Source organism: Pollicipes pollicipes, unplaced genomic scaffold, assembly GCF_011947565.3.
Source record: "Pollicipes pollicipes isolate AB1234 unplaced genomic scaffold, Ppol_2.1 Scaffold_3087;HRSCAF=3621_pilon_pilon_pilon, whole genome shotgun sequence".
NCBI lineage: Eukaryota > Metazoa > Arthropoda > Thecostraca > Pollicipedomorpha > Pollicipedidae > Pollicipes > Pollicipes pollicipes.
Genome location: NW_023596225.1, coordinates 27,311,232 through 27,332,886, shown reverse-complemented (window position 1 = coordinate 27,332,886; position 21,655 = coordinate 27,311,232). Strand labels below are relative to the sequence as shown.

General features: G+C 55.4%; 1 protein-coding gene across 1 annotated transcript in view; it reads right to left on the bottom strand.

Annotated features, from left to right (window-relative positions):
- The window catches only part of LOC119089981 (A disintegrin and metalloproteinase with thrombospondin motifs 20), a 134,440-nt gene that overhangs the window by 11,375 nt on the left and 101,410 nt on the right, over nucleotides 1–21,655 (bottom strand). Inside the window, exons 7-21 of the mRNA XM_037212781.1 lie at nucleotides 20,901–21,053; nucleotides 18,703–18,852; nucleotides 13,379–13,541; nucleotides 11,394–11,572; nucleotides 10,406–10,516; nucleotides 8,936–9,075; nucleotides 8,360–8,539; nucleotides 7,768–7,950; nucleotides 4,746–4,915; nucleotides 4,245–4,371; nucleotides 3,926–4,052; nucleotides 2,975–3,185; nucleotides 2,374–2,538; nucleotides 1,511–1,675; nucleotides 65–307 (exon numbers count right to left, since the gene is read on the bottom strand). Of these exons, the coding sequence (XP_037068676.1) occupies nucleotides 65–307; nucleotides 1,511–1,675; nucleotides 2,374–2,538; nucleotides 2,975–3,185; nucleotides 3,926–4,052; nucleotides 4,245–4,371; nucleotides 4,746–4,915; nucleotides 7,768–7,950; nucleotides 8,360–8,539; nucleotides 8,936–9,075; nucleotides 10,406–10,516; nucleotides 11,394–11,572; nucleotides 13,379–13,541; nucleotides 18,703–18,852; nucleotides 20,901–21,053 (2,467 nt within the window). The remainder of the gene's footprint in view (nucleotides 1–64; nucleotides 308–1,510; nucleotides 1,676–2,373; nucleotides 2,539–2,974; nucleotides 3,186–3,925; nucleotides 4,053–4,244; nucleotides 4,372–4,745; nucleotides 4,916–7,767; nucleotides 7,951–8,359; nucleotides 8,540–8,935; nucleotides 9,076–10,405; nucleotides 10,517–11,393; nucleotides 11,573–13,378; nucleotides 13,542–18,702; nucleotides 18,853–20,900; nucleotides 21,054–21,655) is intronic.

Below are 21,655 nucleotides of genomic sequence, written 5' to 3'. Positions count from 1 at the left end.
GATGGCCTGTCAGAGCGCCTGATGGCTGACGTCACCAGTGACGCCCTGCTGCGTGATACGTCACCTTAGACCAGCGCCCCCAGCGCCACACGTTGGCGCGGTGTGTGGCGATCAGATTAGTTTCCAGCTCGGGCCGCGGCGGCGCCACCGTCGTGCTCGGCTGTCCGGGCTGGCAGGCCGGCCTGACGCAGTTGCGGTTGGCGGATGGTCGTGGGGAATTGCAGAGGTATTCTCTGACGGGGCCGCCCTCCGCCGAGTTGCAGGTCACTGACCTCACGCTGACCCCGGCACCACAGGTCACTGAGCACTGCCGGAGGTTGGCGAAGGTGAGCGGGTGCATGCCAAGCAGCAAAACACTGCTGTCGACCATATGAATGCACACGGCTCTGTAATTTTCGCGCGCATTTATCACGACCCCACAGATTGAGGCGCGCGCAGTTCTCATAGTAAAATACAGATACGCCAGAATGAACTTGTAGTATTCTTACCCTCCTTCTGGCTCCATATCTTTTCATATAGCAGTGCACCAAAATATTTGCAGCACGGCGCAAGCAGCATTCACCCTGCACATCAGCTTTCCAGCGTTGGGCGGCCTTTTGGGATGGTTTTACGACCTTTCTTCATGTGTGAGTAATATCGGCCGCATCACACGTGCCTCCTGAGCTTCCGAAACATGGGCATATCCTCACAACTGGAATGGTCAGTACCGAGCACAGTGCTGACATTGCAGGTGGCTCAGCCGAGTTTCGGCCAATGTCTGGTTAAAGTCGGTTTTTACTGGTAAAGTGTTTTCCATGATCACCCGATGGTTGGTACCGGCAAAAACAAGACTAGCTGGTACAATCTCAGAAAACTGACACGTTCCTGTCTTCATTATGTTACGTCACAACGTTTCTCAAGTGGTTCAAGGACCAGTAGTTGTTTGCTCATTCGACACCAAAGGGTGCAATGTGTGGCGTTTGTCTTTGTATCCTAATTGGCGCAAAAATCAGCCTCTAAACCTGCGTAAAGCAGCCTCTGGCCACTCATAGCTGTTGCGATGACTGTCTCTTCCGTAACCAGCCTCGCTGTGGTTCCAGTCAAAGGTCACAATATACAGTGTTGCAGCCTTTTAGATGCTATTACGTCATGATATTGTTGAGCCTGCCCTGATGACGCCTCATCAGCTTGTCGAAGCGTAGTTTGCTGCATTGAAGTCTTTCTGTCTTTTTCTGCTAGCTGGGTCCACCAGCATTTACTGCCAGTCGGTTTTAACCAATAAAGAGTAGCTTCGTTAGCCGGTTGATTCGAGAACTGTACGAACTTGTCTGCTGTTTGCACCAAATGTTCCTCCAAAAAGATTAATATTGCTGGATCCGCGTCTTGGCGGAAAGCTGGAAGACAACAGCGAGGACCCTCAAAGACACTACGCAAGCAAGGCAGCACCTAACACCCAGTATATAACCAGGGTCTTCACCTGGCCACCCTTGCCTTCCCATGAGGGCAGCCGCACCCGCCATTCTCCACCCACCTCTGACCACTCGGCCGTGACCCACTGAGCGCACGGCTCGCCTGAGCACGGCTCGACCCGCGGCGGCGCCTGGCCGAGGTCACAGAGGGCGTCGTCGACGGTGCGGTCCTGCTGCCAGCACCAGAGCGGCCGCAGACGCTGGCCCACCCCGCACGTACGGGAGCACTGCCGGCGGCGGCAGGCGTTACCCCGACCGCTTCACAAAACATGTCAGGCGTGGATCGGCTCAGGTAGCTCTGCCGCTTCGACGGACATGACAGTGGTTGATCATTAAGCACGTGAAGTGCTACTCCGGCGGACTCGGTAGGGACAGGGGCACTGGTGAACACGCACGTGGAGTGCTACTCCGGCGGACTCGGTAGGGACAGGAGCACTGGTGAACACGCACGTGGAGTGCTGTCGGACCCGGTAGGGACAGGAGCGCTGGTGAACACGTACGTGGAGTGCTACTCCGGCGGACTCGGTAGGGACAGGGGCACTGGTGAACAGGTACGTGGAGTGCTTCTCCGGCGGACTCGGTAGGGACAGGAGCACTGGTGAACACGCACGTGGAGTGCTACTCCGGCGGACTCGGCAGGTACAGGAGCACTGGTGAACACGCACGTCGGGTGCTACTCCGGCGGACTCGGTAGGGACAGCAGCACTGGTGAACACGCACGCGGAGTGTTACTCTTACGCCATCGACAGACATGACAGAAGCTGGCGAACAAAACAATACGCGACGTATGACTTCAGCGGCATTGTTAGACACGACAGAGACCAGCAAGTGCGCACGTGCCGCGCCACTCCGGTGCAGCCTTGGGAGCCATGACAGCGGCTGAGCGGCGGGCACGGCACCGGCACCCTCCCAGCTCGGACCTCACCTCAGTCCAGTTGCCCACGTGCCACTGGGGACACTCAACGCTGTTACACTCGCGCTGCGTGTCGCGCGCCGCCTGCTCGCAGCGCGCCTCGGCCAGCTCCTGGCCCTCGCTGCTGACGCAGTTGGCTGATCGTCTCTGCGTGCCCCCTCCGCAGGACCGAGAACACTGCCGGCGAACGATGTCAGCCACCTGACACCCGGCGTCGGTCGAGTGGTGGGACGTAGGGGCTTGACATCCCGCCATCGGGCCGCCACCGCGCTGGCCGGTGCACCGGGTCAGCGTCAGTATATCGGCGTGATTGGTACCCACAAACGTCATTTGCACCTCCACATCTGTGGCTGAAATCACGCGGCGGTGCACGTTCGGTGCGGCAGGACTTTGAACTGGCCCTATTTCGTTTGAGACTTTGGCAAAGTAAAGTTGCTATCAGCATCAAAAGACTGAACACATCGTCAAAGATCCACAAGCCTCACTTTGCCCACTCCGGTTCACCGCGCGCGCTATCTACATGAAAGGCGACTGACAGAAACAACGAACATCAAAGAAGCTGATTGATACGGCCGCCTCGCCTACGGAGCCTTGTCGGCCCTCTCTCCCTTACCTGAGACCACTCGCCGTAGCGCCAGCGCGTGTGTTCGCAGGTGCCCTGGCAGGGCTCGGTGTCTGGCGGCCGGCCTGCCACCTGGCGACAGTACTGCGCACCGATCGGCGACATCTCGTACATAGGAAACTTCTGGAAGCAGCGCACCACGTTCGTGCGCATGCCCGGGCCGCAGGCCGAGGAGCACTCGGAGCGGTGCGTGACCTCCCACCTGCGGCAGAGCCGGCGGCAGGGTCAGGCGGCCCGCAGTCGAGCGGCAGGGTCAGGCGGCCCGTGGCCGGGCGGGAGGGCGGTGGCCGGGAGAGGAAAGCGGCAGGAGACACCAAGGAAGCGTCTTCTGCGTGCACATGACCACGCTGGTCTGTGCTCGTGACGATGTGCGCTTATGTAGGTCACTAAACCTAAAGCCAAACCTCATCAGCGGGATGCCCACAGCCGTGTCATGACAATATCAAACCATGAGCATGGCTCTTTATATCCTACCAAATTCCCTGTCGACCGTACACATGGCAGCGCACGCGGCGGCGTGTCTGACATCCGGCGGCATGTCTGATGACCGCGGTGGCGTGTCTGACACCCGGCGGCGTGTCTGACACCCAGCGGCATGTCTGATGACCGCGTTGGCGTGTCTGATACACGGCCGCGGCGTGTCTGACACCCGGCGGCGTGTCTGATGACCGCAATGGTGTGTCTGATGCTCGGCGGCGGCGTGTCTGACACCCGGTGGCGGCGTGTCTGACTCCCGGCGGCGGCGTGGCTGATGACCGCAGCGGCGTGTCTGACACCCGGCGGCGTGTCTGACACCCGGTGGCGTGTCTGACACTCGGTGGCGTGTCTGACACCCGGCGGCGGCGTGTCTGACGCCCGACGGCGGCGTGGCTGATGACCGCAGCGGCGTGTCTGACACCCGGCGGCGTGTCTGACACCCGGCGGCGCCCAGCTTGCGCTCACTTGAGCTCGCAGTGGGAGTTGCACTCCATCTGGCGGCGCCGGGGCCGCTCGGCCGCCTTGCAGTGGCTGTCGGCCACGCGGACCAGATCCGAGGTGCGCACACACTCCGGCTCCCGGTACTGCACGCCTGTGGAGGGGTGGGGGGGGGGGGGGGAACAACGTCAGCCGGCAGGTGACAGAACCTTTATCGAGAGATGGCGACGGGCCGCCGGTAGACGGCAGCACACAGGCCGACAGATGGCAGCACATAGGCTCATAGAGAATGGCCGGTTCGCCACTAAATTCGCGGCGGCAGTTCTCGGAACTGGTGCCGACTCACCGTGGCAAACGCGGTCGCAGTCGGTCCAGAGGTGGGCCAGCTGCCAGCGGTACGTCTCGACCTCGCCCAGCGAGACCACGTACTCGTACACCACCTCCGGCGGCCGGAGACTACCCACCGACAGCACCTGCAGCACCGCGGCGTCGGCCTCACGAACAGTCGCGACGCGTGACCAGGCGTGCCATGTGGGCAGTTGCTTCAGACCGCCGTCAAAATATGAATGGTTTTATTAGCTGACGTTTGTTGTGCTTGTCATGGAGCGCCGCGAGCAAATAACCCATGTGGTGAATGCGTCGTATGGGCACAGAAAATGCGTAAATATAATGTTGCTTTCAAAACGTAGCGGGCTCAAGCGTTTTACGTATTAGCGCGAAATGAAATCAATACACAATGCACACGCATAAACTTGTGACATCAAGTCGGTGACTTCAATGACATGAACAAACGCACCTGGACTCAAATCGTGGCTCTTGTCGCTAGTTAGCCCCTTCAGCTACGTACGTATAGTTCCAGGTCCTCTTCCAGTGGCTTGCTGCAGTTGATTCTCTCGACTACCGAGTCTGACCCGGTGTACTCAAGCAGCACGCCGCCAAACTGCAGCACTTTCTTGAACATGCTGACCACAAAGTTGCCGTTCAGGATATACTTGGCCGAGGACGGCGACCTCAGCGCTGTAAGAAGAAAGGATACTTTCTAACAGATGTTGCGTCTCACATGGGATCTTGCAAATTAACCCAGAATTCTTTTGTGTGAAACGCCCGACGTGCTTGCCAAGACGTCGCATAACTGAGTAACGAAGTCACGACTAGTTCACATTTTGACTTCTTCGGGACATTCCGATGTCCGTGCTTGTTTGGTTACGCTCGCCCGCGGTGGACGTTGAATGCCGGTAATGACCTGCTGGCGGTGCTGCATACCTCCGGTGACCTCGGCCGGAACTCAGCTAGTGACCTGCATCTGATTACATGACGCGTCCTTGGTGGACGTCTGTGCAAACTTCCACTTTTGAGCGCCAAAGTTGGAATGGATGCTAGAGTTAGGTTGACTGCTGAAGCGCCTGCCGCTCTACCGCCTCAGGCTTCGATAGTAAGCATGGAGAGCGCCGTCTCCGACTATTGGTAACCCGCACCGTGCTTAGGACGGGCGTGAATGTATGGATTCCCGTTATACTATTTGACCCTTATCTCGAGTTCACGAATTAGGATGATTTGAAGGCATTACAGCGAGGGCGTGGAGGACGTTGGCCTAAGCCGGGGCAAAAATGAGGACTTTTGCAATTTGGTATATCTGCTACGTGAAGCAGATTCCGCCGATGTTGTGCCAAGCTGTTTTCTGCGAAAGTCAGGACGATCACGAGCGAACATCCTGCGAGACTACAGCCGACAGCAGAAGTGACCACAGCCTGAATGGCTGGTGACTGGCGGCTGTAGATAGTCTGAACTGGCGATGCGGGGCCTATGGTCGATGTTCCACATCCATGCCATGTGACAACCTGCAGTAATGGCGTACAACGCGCCCGGCAGAGCGTACATGACGTGTCCCCATATAAAAGTCGCGAGCTACAGCGTGCGGTGCATATTGAGGTACGTAACTTTTGTAAATATTCTTTCCAGACCCCGGGTTCAGTGGTGTTAAATTCCATAGCATGGTGCTCGGCGTGCCGGCATGCAAGAGCGTGACAGGCTAATGGGCTTTTAGTGTTCTCTAACTAAGCGTCTCTGACGGATGACTTGGCCCCGGCTCTTCTTCAGCCCGGCGCTGAATGGTCTCGGCGTGGACTTGAAAGCCCGGCTTATGCCGGGTAGCCCAGGATGCACGGCTTTCAGCTCGTCAGTTGCTAAGCTGGACGTGACCTCCAAGCACGGCCGAACGAACACTGAGCCGCATTGGCTGGAGTTTATGACCCGAGCCGCATCACCGCGCGGTGACGTCATCGATGAGCATCTGGGCCACGTCACCGATGCAGGAGAGCGGCTGCACCGTCTGCAGTCAGCCCATCAAAAGAAACCGATACCGGCGCCGCGCCGGGCGCGACCACCAGCACCGGGCAACCGTCGGCAATGAGGATAGCAATGCAGGGCTGTGGGGCTGCAATGAACAACGCGGTCCATACGGTGAATGCAGCTCTGAGGACTGAGAATTTCAACACCGTCAGACATCTTACACCACCTTAAAGGAAGGCATGACAAAGACGAGGAGCTCACAAAGAACTTAAATTTTAGAAAGTTTTTCGTAATGCAGTCTAAGGCGGGTTGTGATTAGCTGGCTGTCGGTTTGATGACTGTGCGACCCTGCTCCGGCGGCTAACTGCTGGATAGCTGGCTAGCTGGCTAACCTGCTGGTCAATGTTACTGAGCCTAGTTTCATTAAGTGAAAATACGAACTTGCGCATTTGGATTTGCGTCGCATGAGCCCATAGCCTCACAACTTGGTCTAACCATCATGTTCTATTTACGAATGCAGTAAGTGTCGAGAGATAGGGTTAAGTCTGTTGATCGCTTGTATGTTTGTAAAACGTAATTTAAGAGTACCTTTTAAAAGCCGATGTCCCAATATCTTGATAAACTTTCCAAGTTTTGGCAAAGCTCGCCAGATGGTAAAGGAGACAGCAGTTAAGAGAGAGTATTTAGAAGAGACGCAGTGTTTTCAGTTTTATCTGCTTGTCACGATTTTGTGAAAAGAAAAGGGATTTTCCAGAATTCGATGTTCAATACGATTGAAATATTTCATTCATGGTCAACACGCTGTTGCACGTTCTGCGCGATAACATGGCCGTTTGGTGATGGTGAATGCATATTACGATGTTTGAACGCATACGAGAATGTTGGAATGCACGAACAAGTCACCAACAAGTAAGAACCATGCTCTGAGCCAGTCTGAAATGTTAAGTGCGACTGTGGAGCATTTAGCTTTGATTTTAAAACGAGAAAACTTTTGGTACCATCTTATCGCAGGTAATAATATACATTCATGGCGAATGGTTAACGGTCTGATATATGCAAATACATCATACATTCCCATTTGGAGTCCTTGGGCATACATTTTTCATCAGTCCCTTAGTCTAGCCAATCGATCAGCGGCTAACCGGAAACTTGCCTTGTATCATCTTTACACGGACAATGCCGTATTACTTTTGTGATGACGTTGCTTAACGGCCGCTACATATATGACCAGAATGCCTGTTGCATTACCCATACGACTCTGAATAGGAGCGGTGACATGCCTTGAGAAGCTTCTCTGGTCAGCCTGCAGGACCCCAAGAGGAGATAAGGAGTGGAGGAAGACCGGTTGGGACGCCCGTCATCCAATTTTGGGAGAATTGCTTTAGGTTTATCGTGACATATGAGAACAGACGAATGCAAAACACTGCTGAGCTTCTCAACCTGGACCGGTTTTCTTGCCGCCTACCCAGACTTAACGTGCTAGAGCCTAGACTACCCGAACATGGCAAAACCGAAAGTGGCTGCCATCAGGCTGGGTTTGCCGGCCTCCCCCAGGTCACGAACCCGCCCAGCAGTCTTACCGAGGTAGTTGTCGTCCTTGCTGGTGTTGTCGTGACTGATCTGGCGGATGTCAACGCGTGTGGCGCCGGCAGGGATGCGCACCACCCTGTTGTAGCCGTAGCGGACCGGGTGAGCGGTGCTGTCGAAGCGGTCCTTGATGACCTGGCAGGTGGAGTTGTCGCCCCCACAAACGCCGCACAGGTCTGCAGAACGCCGCGAGCCGCGCCAGGTCAGCCGCGGGCCGCGCCAGGTCAGCCATCGGCCGCGCCACGTCAGCCGCGGGCCGCGACAGGTCAGCCACGGGCCGCGACAGGTCAGCCATTGGCCGCGCCACGTCGGCCGCGGGCCGCGACAGGTCAGCCACGGGCCGCGCCACGTCAGCCGCCGGCCGCGCCACGTCAGCCACCAGCCGCGCTACGTCACCATACCGCAGACACTATCACCACCAGCAAGGCGACGACATGCCCGGTGCTTCGAGCTCGACGAGGCCGCACCCCGTCCCGGCCCCATCCGCTGTTTGTTACCTAACCTGTCCTGCCGCCAGCCTGCCTGACGCCAGCCGACCCGGCGCGGGACGCCGAGCCCGCCGCGCTGGGGCCGCCGGCCGCCCACCTGAGCGCAGAGTGGAGCCCAGCACGTGGTCACAGCCGGCCGGATGGCAGGCGCCGTTCACGCACATGTCGTCCGTGTCTGGCGTGCAGAGCGTGCCGTCCAGCACCTTGTCCTTCAGCAGGTAGTAGGCGCTCGAGTCGGCCACCCGACAGAACAGCTTACAGCGGTCCTTCGGCTTGACTGCACCACAATGGGACGCTGGTCAGTGCGGTTCGAGGGACATTTGGACGCGCCGAGCGCTAGCGTTAGGACGTCGGAAACTGGGTGTGGAGGGAAACGACCGGCTGTTGACAGCAAACATTGGATGTGCAGCCACTGGAATCAGGCGCGAATGCGATTCCAACTGAGATATGGAAGCCTCTTGACGCTGTATGAGCAAGGTATAACGACCGATATACGGTCGCAGATGATGCGCTGCCTGCTCTCCTTTTCTCGAGCTCATTAGCAGCTAATATCTGTGGACTCCTTTGAATGGTGTTGTTACTTGATATAATTTTACCGATCAACCCAGCAACATGTCGTTCCACTATGCTACCACTACGTACCAGCACACGTGAAACAGAGTGATCAGCTTACTTCCGGTGTACTTTGGAATCCAGCGGACGGTGCTAGGTAGACCCTTGATGTTGAAGTTGTTGCCGTTGAAGGTGGCGCACTGCGCCTCGCGAAAATCAGTGCTGTCCGGGGGACACTGCTGGCGGCTACACGACTCGTACCTGCAGTGATGGCACGGTAAAGCAGTGATAACATTCTGATTTACGCCTCAGTAATGAGCTTGACACAGTGAGACCAACTCACTACTGAGGATGGGTGCAGTGGCTAAAATCAGAGGCGTAACGCCTACCCATGACCACAGTGCGCAGTGAACCCAACTCACTACTGAGGGTGGGTGCGGTGGCTGAAATCAGAAGCGTAACGTCTACCCATGGACTCAGTGGGTCCAACTTCCTACTGAGGATGGGTGCCGTGACTAGAATCAGAGGCGTTACGTCTGCCCATGTCCACGTAATCATAGTGCGCATCCCACCAAATGCCTCAAGTCTACGAGAACGTTGCTACCTTGTGGGGTTAGTTCTTATGGCGTGTATAACGTATGGAGATCTCCAGGATCAAGAGAAAAGACCGCGTTCACGAAAAAAACGTATGAAGCCAAGAGATGTGGCATGTACAAGATGCAATCCCGTTAAATTGCCGAATTCGTGGGTGCAAATGCTTTCGAACGAAAAATGGATGTTCGCTATCAAAGTGCACTTACCGCATGCTGTCCAACAAAGTAATTTAGCAAACTAAATAAAAGTGAGCTAGTGCCTTTGCTGTGCAACCCAAAACCCGTCTTATACTGTGCACAACGGTAATAGCCGAGTGCACGATGTGCATGATGTGGGGATGGTGGAGGCCTGTGGGCCGCTAATGTCACATAAACAACAGTGAGCACGCCAGCCCGCCACACTGCCAGTCCAGTTAAGATGCCTGGCTTATATTAAGCGTTCTAAACGGGGGAATTCCTCCTAAGAGGAACAGCAGGGTGTCAGGGGGCTGCGACGAGACCAGATCGTGTCTAGGTCAAGAGGAATGGTCCCCGGACCACCCCAACAGACAATCGCTGACTGGGGGCTGAGGTTGTGGCATGCAGCGCCACTTATCACGTGCGCCAGCCAAAAAAATGCATGCCTTCGTAGCCAAAACATGGGCGGTGTTTCCGCTAGCATGTGGTGTTCAGGCACGAACGAAATACCAAACTATCGATATCAACTGTTGAATGCCGCTAATTGATCTGCGCTTCCTGAAAGCGAACGCTGAGTAGGATACTTGTCGGGACTTGTCCTGCAGGCACGCAGTCTGCATGTCATGACCTGCGTGCCGAATAAGAGGCGAGGATACACATGGCTTACGTTAATCGAGCTCTTGGCGTGAAATGAGGGAACGAGTTCGTTCTGGGAGGGGATATCATAATTCGATCTTCTTCAGGCGAAAATGAGTCTTTAAAAGAATATTGAGGGGCCGTGGTTGCGATTGTGGCGGCCGGTAGGCTGCGTCGGTCCTCACCTGACCCTGCGGCCCAGGCAGTAGTCGCCGCCGTTGGACGGCGTCGGTGTGTTGCAGGCGCGCTCCGACCGGCGGATGCCCCCGCCACACGTCCGCGAGCAGCTGCCCCATCTGGCGGGCGACGGCAACAGCTCAGGCGGCGACGCACGCGGCATTCACGTGGCACGCCGGATCAGAAATCGGGGACGCGACGGAGACTTGACGCGAGCATGACATTAGCAAAACAAATTAACAACAAACGGAAGAAAAGCGGAGAGCGCCGACCAGAATTTACATTACGGGGAGAGCTAAGCACCTGCCCGCCATTTGTTTTGCATCACAAGAATATAACGAGCGAATCCCACGGTCCGGCTGAATGAACGACCTACTCAAGAGCGTTGGGAACTCTTGCGACATGCATTTACCCCATGGCACTTAATAAATCAACAATGAATAAAAGCTTCGTGTGTGAAAGAATGGTGACGATCCATTCAGTGCAAACCGCAGCCTGAGTTATGACAACTCTCTTACCATCCGCATCACCCATGCAACAGTCACGGCAGCTAAACACTAGCATGCATATTGCATGATGCATAATGTTTACGACACGATGTAAATCATTGTCTCACACCAAAAAGACACCTGCACGCCTTCGCCGCCTTTGCCACCTGCGCCTTCCCTGTTGCACCGTTGTTTGGCTCACGTTCTCTAGTCACCATGCATTATGTGCGTCACACCGCTCCCGCCAGAGGTTAGCTCATGGTCTCCAGTCGCCCCGGGCCCCGTGGTCGATGCCTCAGCCCACTGCCAGTGATTGACTCACGGTCGCCAGCTGCCCCGGCCGCCATGAAGCATGTCTCAGTTGACTGTCAGTGATTGACTCACGGTCGCCAGCTGCCCCGGCCGCCATGAAGCATGTCTCAGTTGACTGTCAGTGATCGACTCACGGTCGCCAGCTGCCCCGGCCGCCATGAAGCATGTCTCAGTTGACTGTCAGTGATTGACTCACGGTCCCCAGCTGCCCCAGCCGCCGTGGACGGTGTTGGCGCGTCGGCCGCTGGGCACACAGTCGCCCTTCAGGCACCAGCGGCCGACGCCGCAGGGCGTGCCGTCGGCCCAAGGCATGTGTTGCGTGCGGCAGCCGGCCTCTTCCTCGCCTGTGGTGCACCACAGCCGCTTGCAGACCGGCTGGAACACGGGCGGGAGCTCAGCAGGGATCAGCGGGCGACCGGCGAACGGCGACCGGTGACTGGTGACCGGCGACTGGCGACCAGTGACCGACGACCGTTGACCGGTGACTGGTGACCGGTGATTGGTGACTGGCGATTGGCGACCGGCGACCAGCGACCGGCGACCGGCGACCGGCACGTCGCTAGTTCTCTGAGAAGCCGTCGATGGCACTGTAATGCAGTCTGGCTACTATCGGACATCAGGTCACGGAAACCGTCAGCCGGTACTGTGACGCTGGAAATAAGGCATCACGACGCTGGAGTTGGCGTAGTGAATTTTCGATTTCTAAGTTGAAAAGTCGTTTCTAAGGACCGAGAATTGCTGACAGCAAACGTCAAGATGTGCGACATTACCCTGTATGGCACCGGTTTGCCGTTCGTGCTGAAAGTCTTCTGATAATCATGCCCAACCTCATTATCTCCATAGCTTTAACTGTAACTTAATATGACATTAACATACAAAGCAAAAGACTCCACAGCTCTGGTTTTTCCTCGCATTCAACCCAGCCCAAATATAAGGTGAGAGCATGGTATTTCGAGGACAACCGACGACATTGGCACGTCAGTCATTTCCTTCGACGAGAGCAAGGCTTGACAGCAGAACAGACAACAAGGCCCCGGATGAACGGGGCAATTAATCAAAGTGATACGAACCAGTTGCGTGACCAGTCTAATTACTCACCGATGCCTCCAACAGGGCATACCACGGTGGCAATTGTGCACAGCGTGCTATTGGTGCTATCGGCCTAGCGGATCCGTCGCCAGGGCGGTCCTGTGGGGACCTCCGTTTTCCGGGACCACCCGTCCATGGTGACCGGGCACCGGCCGGCCGGGTCGCCAGATTGCTGCCCCAAGAGGTGGCGCCGATAGCTGGGTCAATGTTGACTTGTTCGAGTTGGATCCCGCCCACATCATTGGTCTTGGCAGTAGGCCGATGCGCGATGAAACTTCTAGCGGCTGGGCGCATTAGGGGAGAGAGCTTATACAGCCTGGATCCCGTGAATATGGACACGAATGTCCAGAGCTGGGCGGTTGCTGAGCGATGGCTGCTTTACCGGGGAGCACGGCATAAACCGCGCTGCTACTCACAGTTCTTCTTACTTGAGGCCTGCTATTGATGCTATTGATGCTATATTGACTCCATTCGGCAGATCAAACTAAATTTGAAATTAAAGTACAGATTTCTGGTTCTTTTGTGGGATGAAGTTCTCATAATGTGTCAGGTGCATGTTCATCTTTATACAGATGACAACCAATAACTACGGATGAAGCAATGAATTTACATTATGTTGGCCCACGAATGACTAAATAAATCTGATTCATTGCCAGTGTATAAACACGAAGTCATTGTGTTGCTCTTGGCAGACCCATATTCTGAAAGCACCCAATGAAGCCTTAACCCGTTTTACAACACCATAAACGTGCACATTCGGGCCAAGGCTGGCAATTCGCATCGCCAAATAATGCACCGCTTCGCACGCACCACACCTCACTGCCCAGCCAGCGGCTGAACAGGCGCGGGAGGAGGTGTGCCCGCCACGGTGGCCGCCGCCAGTGAGGTTCGTGACCGGTGGCGGGCAGCTCCGCACCCGTACCGCGGCCGGCGGCGGACAGCTCCGTACCGCGACCTCGGTACCGCGGCCGGCGGCGGGAAGTCCCGTACCGCAGCCGGCGGAGAGCAACTCCGTACCGCGACCGGCAGCCAGCCTCGGCCGGAGCTGGCACCCCTCCACGGCAGCTCGCGACAGCCGCGCCATGACCTCACCATGTACGAGCACACTTTGAACTCCCTGCCGAACAGGAACTGGCACTGGCTGCTGGCGTTGTACGTCTCGCCGGGGTGTTGAGTGGGCTGCCGGTCGCCGCCCGCCTGGCGCAGAGGGCTCGGTGCCAGCGGCCGGTTCTTCAGACACTGGCCGTAGTCGCCGCTGCAATCGAAGCCGACTGGGGTCAGCTATCTGTTGCTGTCCACCCAGTGAGGGCACCGACTGGGATCAGCTGTCTGTCGCTGTCCACCCAGTGAAGGTGTTAGTAGGTGCTAATGCGCTGGTAGCATGGAAGACACAACGTAGCCTCCGCATTAATTCACCCGGCGGACACCTACGTACTAAGCCCCGGAAAGCAGTGGTGTCCTGAAATAGAATAGTCGGTAGGAGCGTATACAATGGTGCTACCTGGAAGCAGTGACCCAGCTAGTATTTCCCAAGGAAGATGCTAAATCGAGGAAAACGAGGTCATTTCTGCCAAGAGCCCCACATCTTTGCTATAGGGGCCCCGATTTTTTATTCGGGGGACTTTTTTACGCTCGTGATCTGACTCTGATGTCAGGAGGTCCCAGTTTTTGGCTAAGAAGCCCTCAGAGCGTCTTCACCTGTCAAAACGTACTGTGGTCTTCCATTCCAGGAGCCCCACCAACTCCAGGGGGAGAGGCATGACTTTAAATGTCCCTCCCTCCCTTTCCTTGGCTGAGCCACTGAAAAGCAGAACCCAGGCACTGAAATATTGACGTGTATTTCAGCCGGTCACAGCACTATCGGTGCGGCCCCGCGCCCCCACCCGACACAAGTGTTCCGGGAGTAGCGAGGACGTCCGCCTGTTCACCCCCGCGGTCGCGTCGCCAGAGCACCGGCTCTGGCCACTGAACACCACCGGCGAGCTCGGCCGCGGCCAATGTCAGCTCAGACACATCGCGCCGGCTGCGCGCTCCACTGAAGCGACCCCAGACGTCGCCGGCCGCCGCCGTTCCAGGAATGCGCGCCCCTCTGAGCCGAACCGGGTCGACGCCGGTCTGACCGACGGCTGGGTAAACGTTTCCGCGCCTGGCGGCCTTGCCACGCGCCGCTGCCGCCACTGACCGCACGTGGCCCGGGCCCCGGGGCCCGGGGCTCGGCGGCTGGCAGATGCTTGCAGTTGCACCTCCGCCGCAGGCCCCGCGCAAACGGTCCAATGGAACAAGCCAGGTGAATGAAATTCGAATGGGAAAGGCAAACAAAAGATGCCAAATGGGTGCAAAGTTTTGTGAGGATGAAAGACAAATGCAAAAAGGTCGGAGGACGGGAAGTTGACGGGACAGGGGCCGGCGGAGATACAGATCGGTTAAAACAAATCGAAGGACGAAAATTCGAGGAGGATGAAAGTTATCACGGATGATAGTGTCACCAGAAAAGGGAATATAGAGAATACAGGTAAAAAGGATAGAAGTCATGTTGGAAAAAATCGAATAACAAAGTGTCAGAATATCCTCAGGCGGAGCAGCCAATGAGATATGAAATTGTCACCAGTCAGGCTTCAGATACTCGCGACACAAAAATATGCCATCTACACAGGACAGGTTTTAGGAGCAAATCACTGGGGGGGGGGGGACGGGCGTCGGGTGCGTCCCTTTTACGGAGGGTTCCAGTTTCAACCTCCCTCGAAAGAATATCTCCTTCTTCAGGATGCACTGAAATGTTGATGCGTTCAAGCGCCAAAGTTTCCTGCCACAGTTGCCACAAGGGTGTCATCAACGTGCTGAAGTCGGTTGATGGAGGTAAACGAGACATATCGACCATGACCATTATGACTCACAGGTCAACAAAGTTCAGTGATGTTCATCTTGAGGTACTGCCTCGTGAAAAATTTCCTTGTTTCATAATACAAAACACGTCAGGTGATACACCGATGTCGATTCACCGGAAGCAGTTGAGCAAGGAGTATGTGGAGTTAATGCCATGACCCGTCGGTCACTCAAGTCATTGTTTGGTCATCACAATCATTTTTGACCGCTAACACGCCAACGGACAAAAGACAATAACCTTTCTCCCCTCCCCCTCTCTGATTACAAGGAAATGCTGACAATTGGTCGCCGTGCAGTCGATTTACCACAGACAAGCACGTATGGAACAAGTGGGTTATGAGGATAGTGACCCATAAATAAACAAATTTAGGTTGCTCACCGATTAAAGTTTATTTAGATTGTTCACCACTTCAATATCGGTGGTTCATACATTTGCCGCTTTTGCTTACCCCAAATATATATAAAAAGGAATCCACTCGACGAGCTGTAGTAGACTTACCGGAGGCAAACGAGCATGGAAGGTGTCACCTATTGTTTTTGTGGCACAGGGAACAGCTAAGGTCAATGTTTTCTTTTTTGCTGCTGGCGCGATAAATAAACACCTTCTCAAGTCCAGTCACAATAAACAGCGCATTACATACGGCGCGGTCGGTTTGTTGGGGCAAACAAGCTTGGACATGTGAATCACGAACGTTGTGACCCACAAGTCAAGAAAACTCAACATTGTACAGGGTTGACCGCTGACACGCTAAAAAACTTGACCCACCCGGATCGCAACGGAATTACACCAATACGAGCACTCTAGTCAATGCATCGTAGGTAAACAGGCTTGCGCGGAACCTGCGTGCCATGACGTCTTGACTCACGCAAGCTATGAAACTGTCCGAAGGGCGGCAAGGTAGCCGTTAGCGTGTCAGCAGCCACAAACGAATAATTGTGAGCTTTGTGTTGAGCTGCGGGTCACGATGTTTGTAATCCACACATTCTATGCGTGTTTACGTCCGGTAAATCGACTACCCCGCTTGGAGCTGAGTACTTCTTTGTAACCATAACCTGAGCAGATGGTATTTGAACGTATCAACGCTTCCTGTGGGACGTGTCAGCATTGTAGCACCACCCTTCCAATACGACCAATCCACGAGGATTGGTCGCATTTTGCGCGATCTGCTTTATCTTGCGTGCGAGCGCGGCTGTTCATGGAATTGAGCCATTCATAACAGAATCCAGGAAAATCATCAGAAGCGTAAAGAACACTCACGGGCGATGCCTTTGCCGTCACGCTTGCACTCATCTACGCCAATCAAGCCAGATTGTGCTGGTACTCGGTGTCCTCAGGCAAGACGGCGGCAAGGGCGCCTCATTAGTGACGATTGCGGCGCGTGCCCGCTGGCAGTAGGCGCGGCGGGTATGCCGCAAAGGCGGATAGGAGGACGGACGTGTGTGACGAAGCGAGTCCGTCGCGTCTGTGATGCGACGGACTAAAAGCGTGTGCAATTGCGCGTACACGAAAGCTCCATGTTCAGAATGCATCCCTGTACTGCGCACACCGTTGCTACCGCGGGTAGTTCCTTACCCCCACCCTCCTCACACACAGTGTGATGCCTCTGAGGCGGTCGGCTCATATGGCCGGCGCGGACCCCCCACCCACTCCCCCCCCCGCGCCCTCCCCGTACGCAGTGTCATGCCTCTGAGGCGGTCGGCTCACATGGCCGGCGCGAACCCCTCCCCCCTACTCCCCCCCACCCCACCCTCCCCACACGCAATGTGGTGCCTCTGAGGCGGTTGGCTCACATGGCCGGCGCGGATCCCTCCCCCCACTTCCCCCCCCCCCCCTCCCCGTACGCAGTGTCATGCCTTCGTGGCGGTTGGCTCATATGGCCGGCGCGGACCCCCCACCCACTCACCCCCGCCCTCCCCGTACGCAGTGTCATGCCCCTGAGGCAGTCGGCTCACGTGGCCGGCGCGGACCCCCACCCACTCCCCCCCCCCCTCCCCCTCCTCGTACGCAGTGTCATGCCTCTGAGGCGGTCGGCTCACGTGGCCGGCGCGGACGGTGCGTGATCGGCGTATGAATGGGCGGCTGGCGGCCGCTCCTAGCGCACGAGGCCTGACACCTGACTGGTGGAGGGAGGGGCGGGGCTGTCCGGTGCGGCAGGTGGCTGCCAGGTGAGGCTGTCAGCCTTTCTCTAGGCGGAGCTGCCAAAGCCGCGGGATCCAACTGCAGACGATGTCTTACTTTACCTCATACCGGTTGGGGATACAAGGGCTGGAGGAATATCGATATTACTGATGTCGTACGGTCATAAAAGGGCAAACTGCTTCAAAACAACGACTAAATAACGTGCAATGTTTTAAGTGGGTGGACACTGCTTAGTGAAGACATGTGTCAACGACATCGCTTCCTACCGTGCGTGACGGGTGGCGCTTATGGCCCAGTGATCTGGTCTCGACTGGAACAGAGCTCGGCACGCGGCTCGGGACCACTGAGCGATGAATCGCGTCACAGCAACGCTAAAAAACATGCCGTTTTTGTGCCTGACAGAGATTGTTACAACAGGGAAGACCCCCTGCGACCTGTCTGCATGCCTGTTTTGCGGATCGAATGGCATGAACGAAACAACAGACGTGTTGGATGTGAATGGATACGTGAAGAATGAAAGCGGCAAAAAGTTTCCCACGATGATAGACTGTGTTTGCATTCTGTCTACTTTGTTTGCACGTTCGATCCGTCATAAAGCAAGGCACGGCGCATAAAATCATCTGCAATCTGCATTGCAAAAGACGTCAATTCGGCAAAGTCGCCGCACAGCGTGACCATCATGAGGAGCATGCTGTATATTGCATCGAGTCAGTGTATCAATTTACAACGACCTCACAGAAGCGACTAACCATTTGATTCCGGAGTTCAAGATCAGAGGCGATTCAGTGCCACCCCGTTCATGCATTGCGTGCAAATACAGTGCACACCTGGCGCCACTAGCTGAAGCACAGAAGGAGGGGGCGGAAAAGACAGTTCATGCGAGCTCCGACGGCACGTGTGCAAAGCTTCCTGCTGCGCAAAGAATGGATCTTTAATTGGCACAGGTGGCCGGCGACGAGGAGTACATTTCATGACGCTAATCCCTATTTATGGGTGATAACCAAGACGCTGCTCAAGCGCCCTTCTCTTACGTTCCAAATCCGCCTTTGAAGGCGCGGCTGGGTGACTGGGGTCCATTGTGCCGCACGGTAAGCTGGTGTTGGGTCGTAACTCAGGCTATTTCCACGTCAACGTAGCGGCCTTAACGCATCGTTCAGGAGCTTGTGTTGGCTGGCGTCGCCAAGTCCTACGAACGGCTGATCCTCTTTAAGCCGTTACGGTGGCGTTAACGTCAGTCGGCGTTCCCATAGGGGACAGCAGTCTGGCGCAGCGCCGTGATTCGGACTCCAACAGCAGCCTGTGCGTCCACACTGAGTACAAACGGTCGTCTCGCAACGACAGGCTTGTCTCCAAACAGCAACGATGGCGAGCACTGCAAGCAGAGGATACTCACGATAGGTAGTCGGTGAGGAAGTGCCGACTGCAGTTGGACCACGACCACGGGTGTGTGTTGTGGTTCAGCATCCGCGACATGGCGTACTCGGCCTTATCAGGCCCCATGAACGGCTTGCACTTGAAGTCGTCGTCATGGGGAATGTTTAGACTGCAAACAAACAAGGCAGACGGCACGTCGTGAGGAAGTGTTCACGTGGTTAGGCCACGAAAACAGTCTGCATCTCAACTAGACCAATGGCCGGCTGCCAGTCGCGTTTGACACTATAAATAGGTTCACCGTAGCCGTGGATACGTTATCACAAACGCGTCAGATCGTGAACTAAAACACAAACATGTCTGGGTCCCAGCTTACAAAGGGGAACACTTCATCCAGCAAACACATGAACATTTCCTCAGCGCCAACGCCTTTTCCTCAACGCCAGAGTGCTTTATTTTGTTCACTTACGCTTACAGCTTACACGAAGTGCTTACGATTATGCTTAACCTTTACGGAAAGAAAGATAAAGCGATTGGGCACTCCCGAATTTGTCCTTTAATTCGATCCGTGAGAAGATGTAGCAAATCTTTCGGGTTCGTAACTAAAGTAAAGGCGACCAGCTGTGCTCGTGCTTTGCGGTATCTTTTGGCGGCTTGGATTTTGCACGCTGGTTTCCACTAACATGCGAAACATGGGACCACTAAATGCCAAAACACGCTTCCTCCTCTCGCGCGCGTTACGACCGACACCTCTGGTATCGGACGGGCGGGACACAAAAGTCGACGTTAATTCTTAGATATGTGCGTGTCAAAGGATTTATGTCGCAGGTGGTTACAAGGGTTCGCCCCGTGTGGTTGAAGTTTGAGTCCGTGCGCTGCACGAAGAAGCGGCGCTGTTGACGTCCGTTGCTCCGCCGCCAACGGCGTAACCTTGACTTGTGTCTCAACAAGATGAATTAGCTTTCTATTAGCACGGACACGTAGTCAGAATTGTTTTAAGGGGGGGATGTCAAATTTTCTCCGAATTTCTACCAGTTTGACTGAATTCCTGCGAAATCACCAAGTACACAATGCAAAGCTTATATCTCAGGGGGCTGTGACCTCGGCGTGCCCACTACTCCTTGGCTTCATCTCTGAGCTGACATTTGCAAGCTGCTTGACATTCATTGGTTACTCGGATACACTCCCAGCGCAACGCTACTTTGTTTCCTCAATTCGCTGTGCGAAAGCCAGCGTCGTTGGCGACGGTGTAGCATTGCCTCCAACCACATAGAATTGGTCGCGTCTCAGTGGGGCACAGCGTGTTTTAATTTTTTGTAGGAATGCAGGGCCTGCTACAACTGGCTGAGCCTCCCTGCGCATGGGGATTCTATACTCATCGTTCCCCGAGTTTTGTGACGAGTTTCGGCGGTTTGATCTTAGCACGTCTTATCTACCCGCCATGCACAAAAAGTGCCTCCTGCTAGGGATTCGGGGGTATCAAAAGTTGCCTGGTTAAACTGGTCATGACACTTGACAAATGACACACGAAAAGCGGCAACATATGAAATGGAGAATAGCTAAGACTCTATGTTACCTCATAAGGTATGGAGATCATACACTTTCATAAGCTCATAGAAATGTGCTTTCAAAAGGGCTGAGTAATCTGGGTGGGTGCCGATAATTTACGTTAATATTTAAATTACGTTAACGCACGGTAGCATATTTATGTGTCCATGACATATCCAGGCATTGGACAAATGTGCCTTACGTTCTAGATTTCCGAGCATAAGCCTGCCTGTGGAATGCTAGCAGTTATGTCATGCACAAAAACGGTCATGTCATTTGACGTCATACACGAAAAGCATAAATCCATCACATATTCTGCCGTTTTGCTTAGACAGGAAGCTCTGTCAGACAGAGAAGCCAAACCAAGTCATAAATCAAATAACAACACAAAACTTGATAGTTCCCACGTCCAATTAGAGCTGAGCTCAATGAAGCCTAACGTGAAACAAATCATATGTCTGCCGCCCAAAGTGCTTCTCTCGTCCACTGACATGGCTTGGCAACAGCACCTTGCACCAGCCGGAGCAATGGGGTCACTTCCACACCACGAGCAACACCACATCACGAGTGGATCTACAGCCATCTGCACCAGCGGCTGTCTGCCAGCCTGTCCGGCCGTGATGTGCGCCCGAGTGACGCTCACGTGGCTCACGTGCCGCGCGACCGACTCACACGTGTCCGAGCTCGTGCGCCACGGTGAAGGCGGCGCTGAGGCCGTTGTCCTGGATGATGGAGCAGGAGGCGCGTGGGTCGCACATGGTGCCCAGCTCGGCCAGGCCCAGCGTGTCGCACCGCTGCAGCGCCGGGTTACGGCAGATATTCTCCCTGGAACGCAATCAGGTCAGGTCACGTCAGGTCAGGGCAGGTCAGGTCAGGTCAGGTCCGCGTGTCACACCGCCGCAACGTCGGCTTGCGGGAGATGCTCTCCCTGTAACACGGGGTGCGGAGTCAGGTCAGGTCAGGTTAGGTTGGAACAGGTTAGGTCAGGTCAGGTAAGGTCAGGTTAGGTCAGGTCAGCTCGGCCAGGCCCAGCGTTTCGCACTGCCGCAACCTAAGGTTATGGCAGTTGTTTTCCCTGTAACACAGAGTGTAGAGTGAGGTCAGGTCAGGTCAGGTCAGGATAGCTCGGTCGGGCCCAGGATGTCCAGCTGATGCAGCGCCTGGTTGTGGCAGGTCGTATCCCTCCCACGCAGCATGAGAGATCAGGTCAGGTCAGGTCAGGTCGGCCCTGCCACATCAAGCGCGTGACACCGCTGTAATACCGGATTCCGGCAGGTGTTTTCCGCGCAATGAGCCGTAGGCCTAGTGTGAAAGCGGCGTGTCCTACCAACAAAGACTCCTTGCTTCTCCGAGATCCGGAGAAGCAAAAAAGAGACGAGCTGTTCTTCTTGCCCTCGTCTTCGTATTGTTATAGATAGATGTCCAGT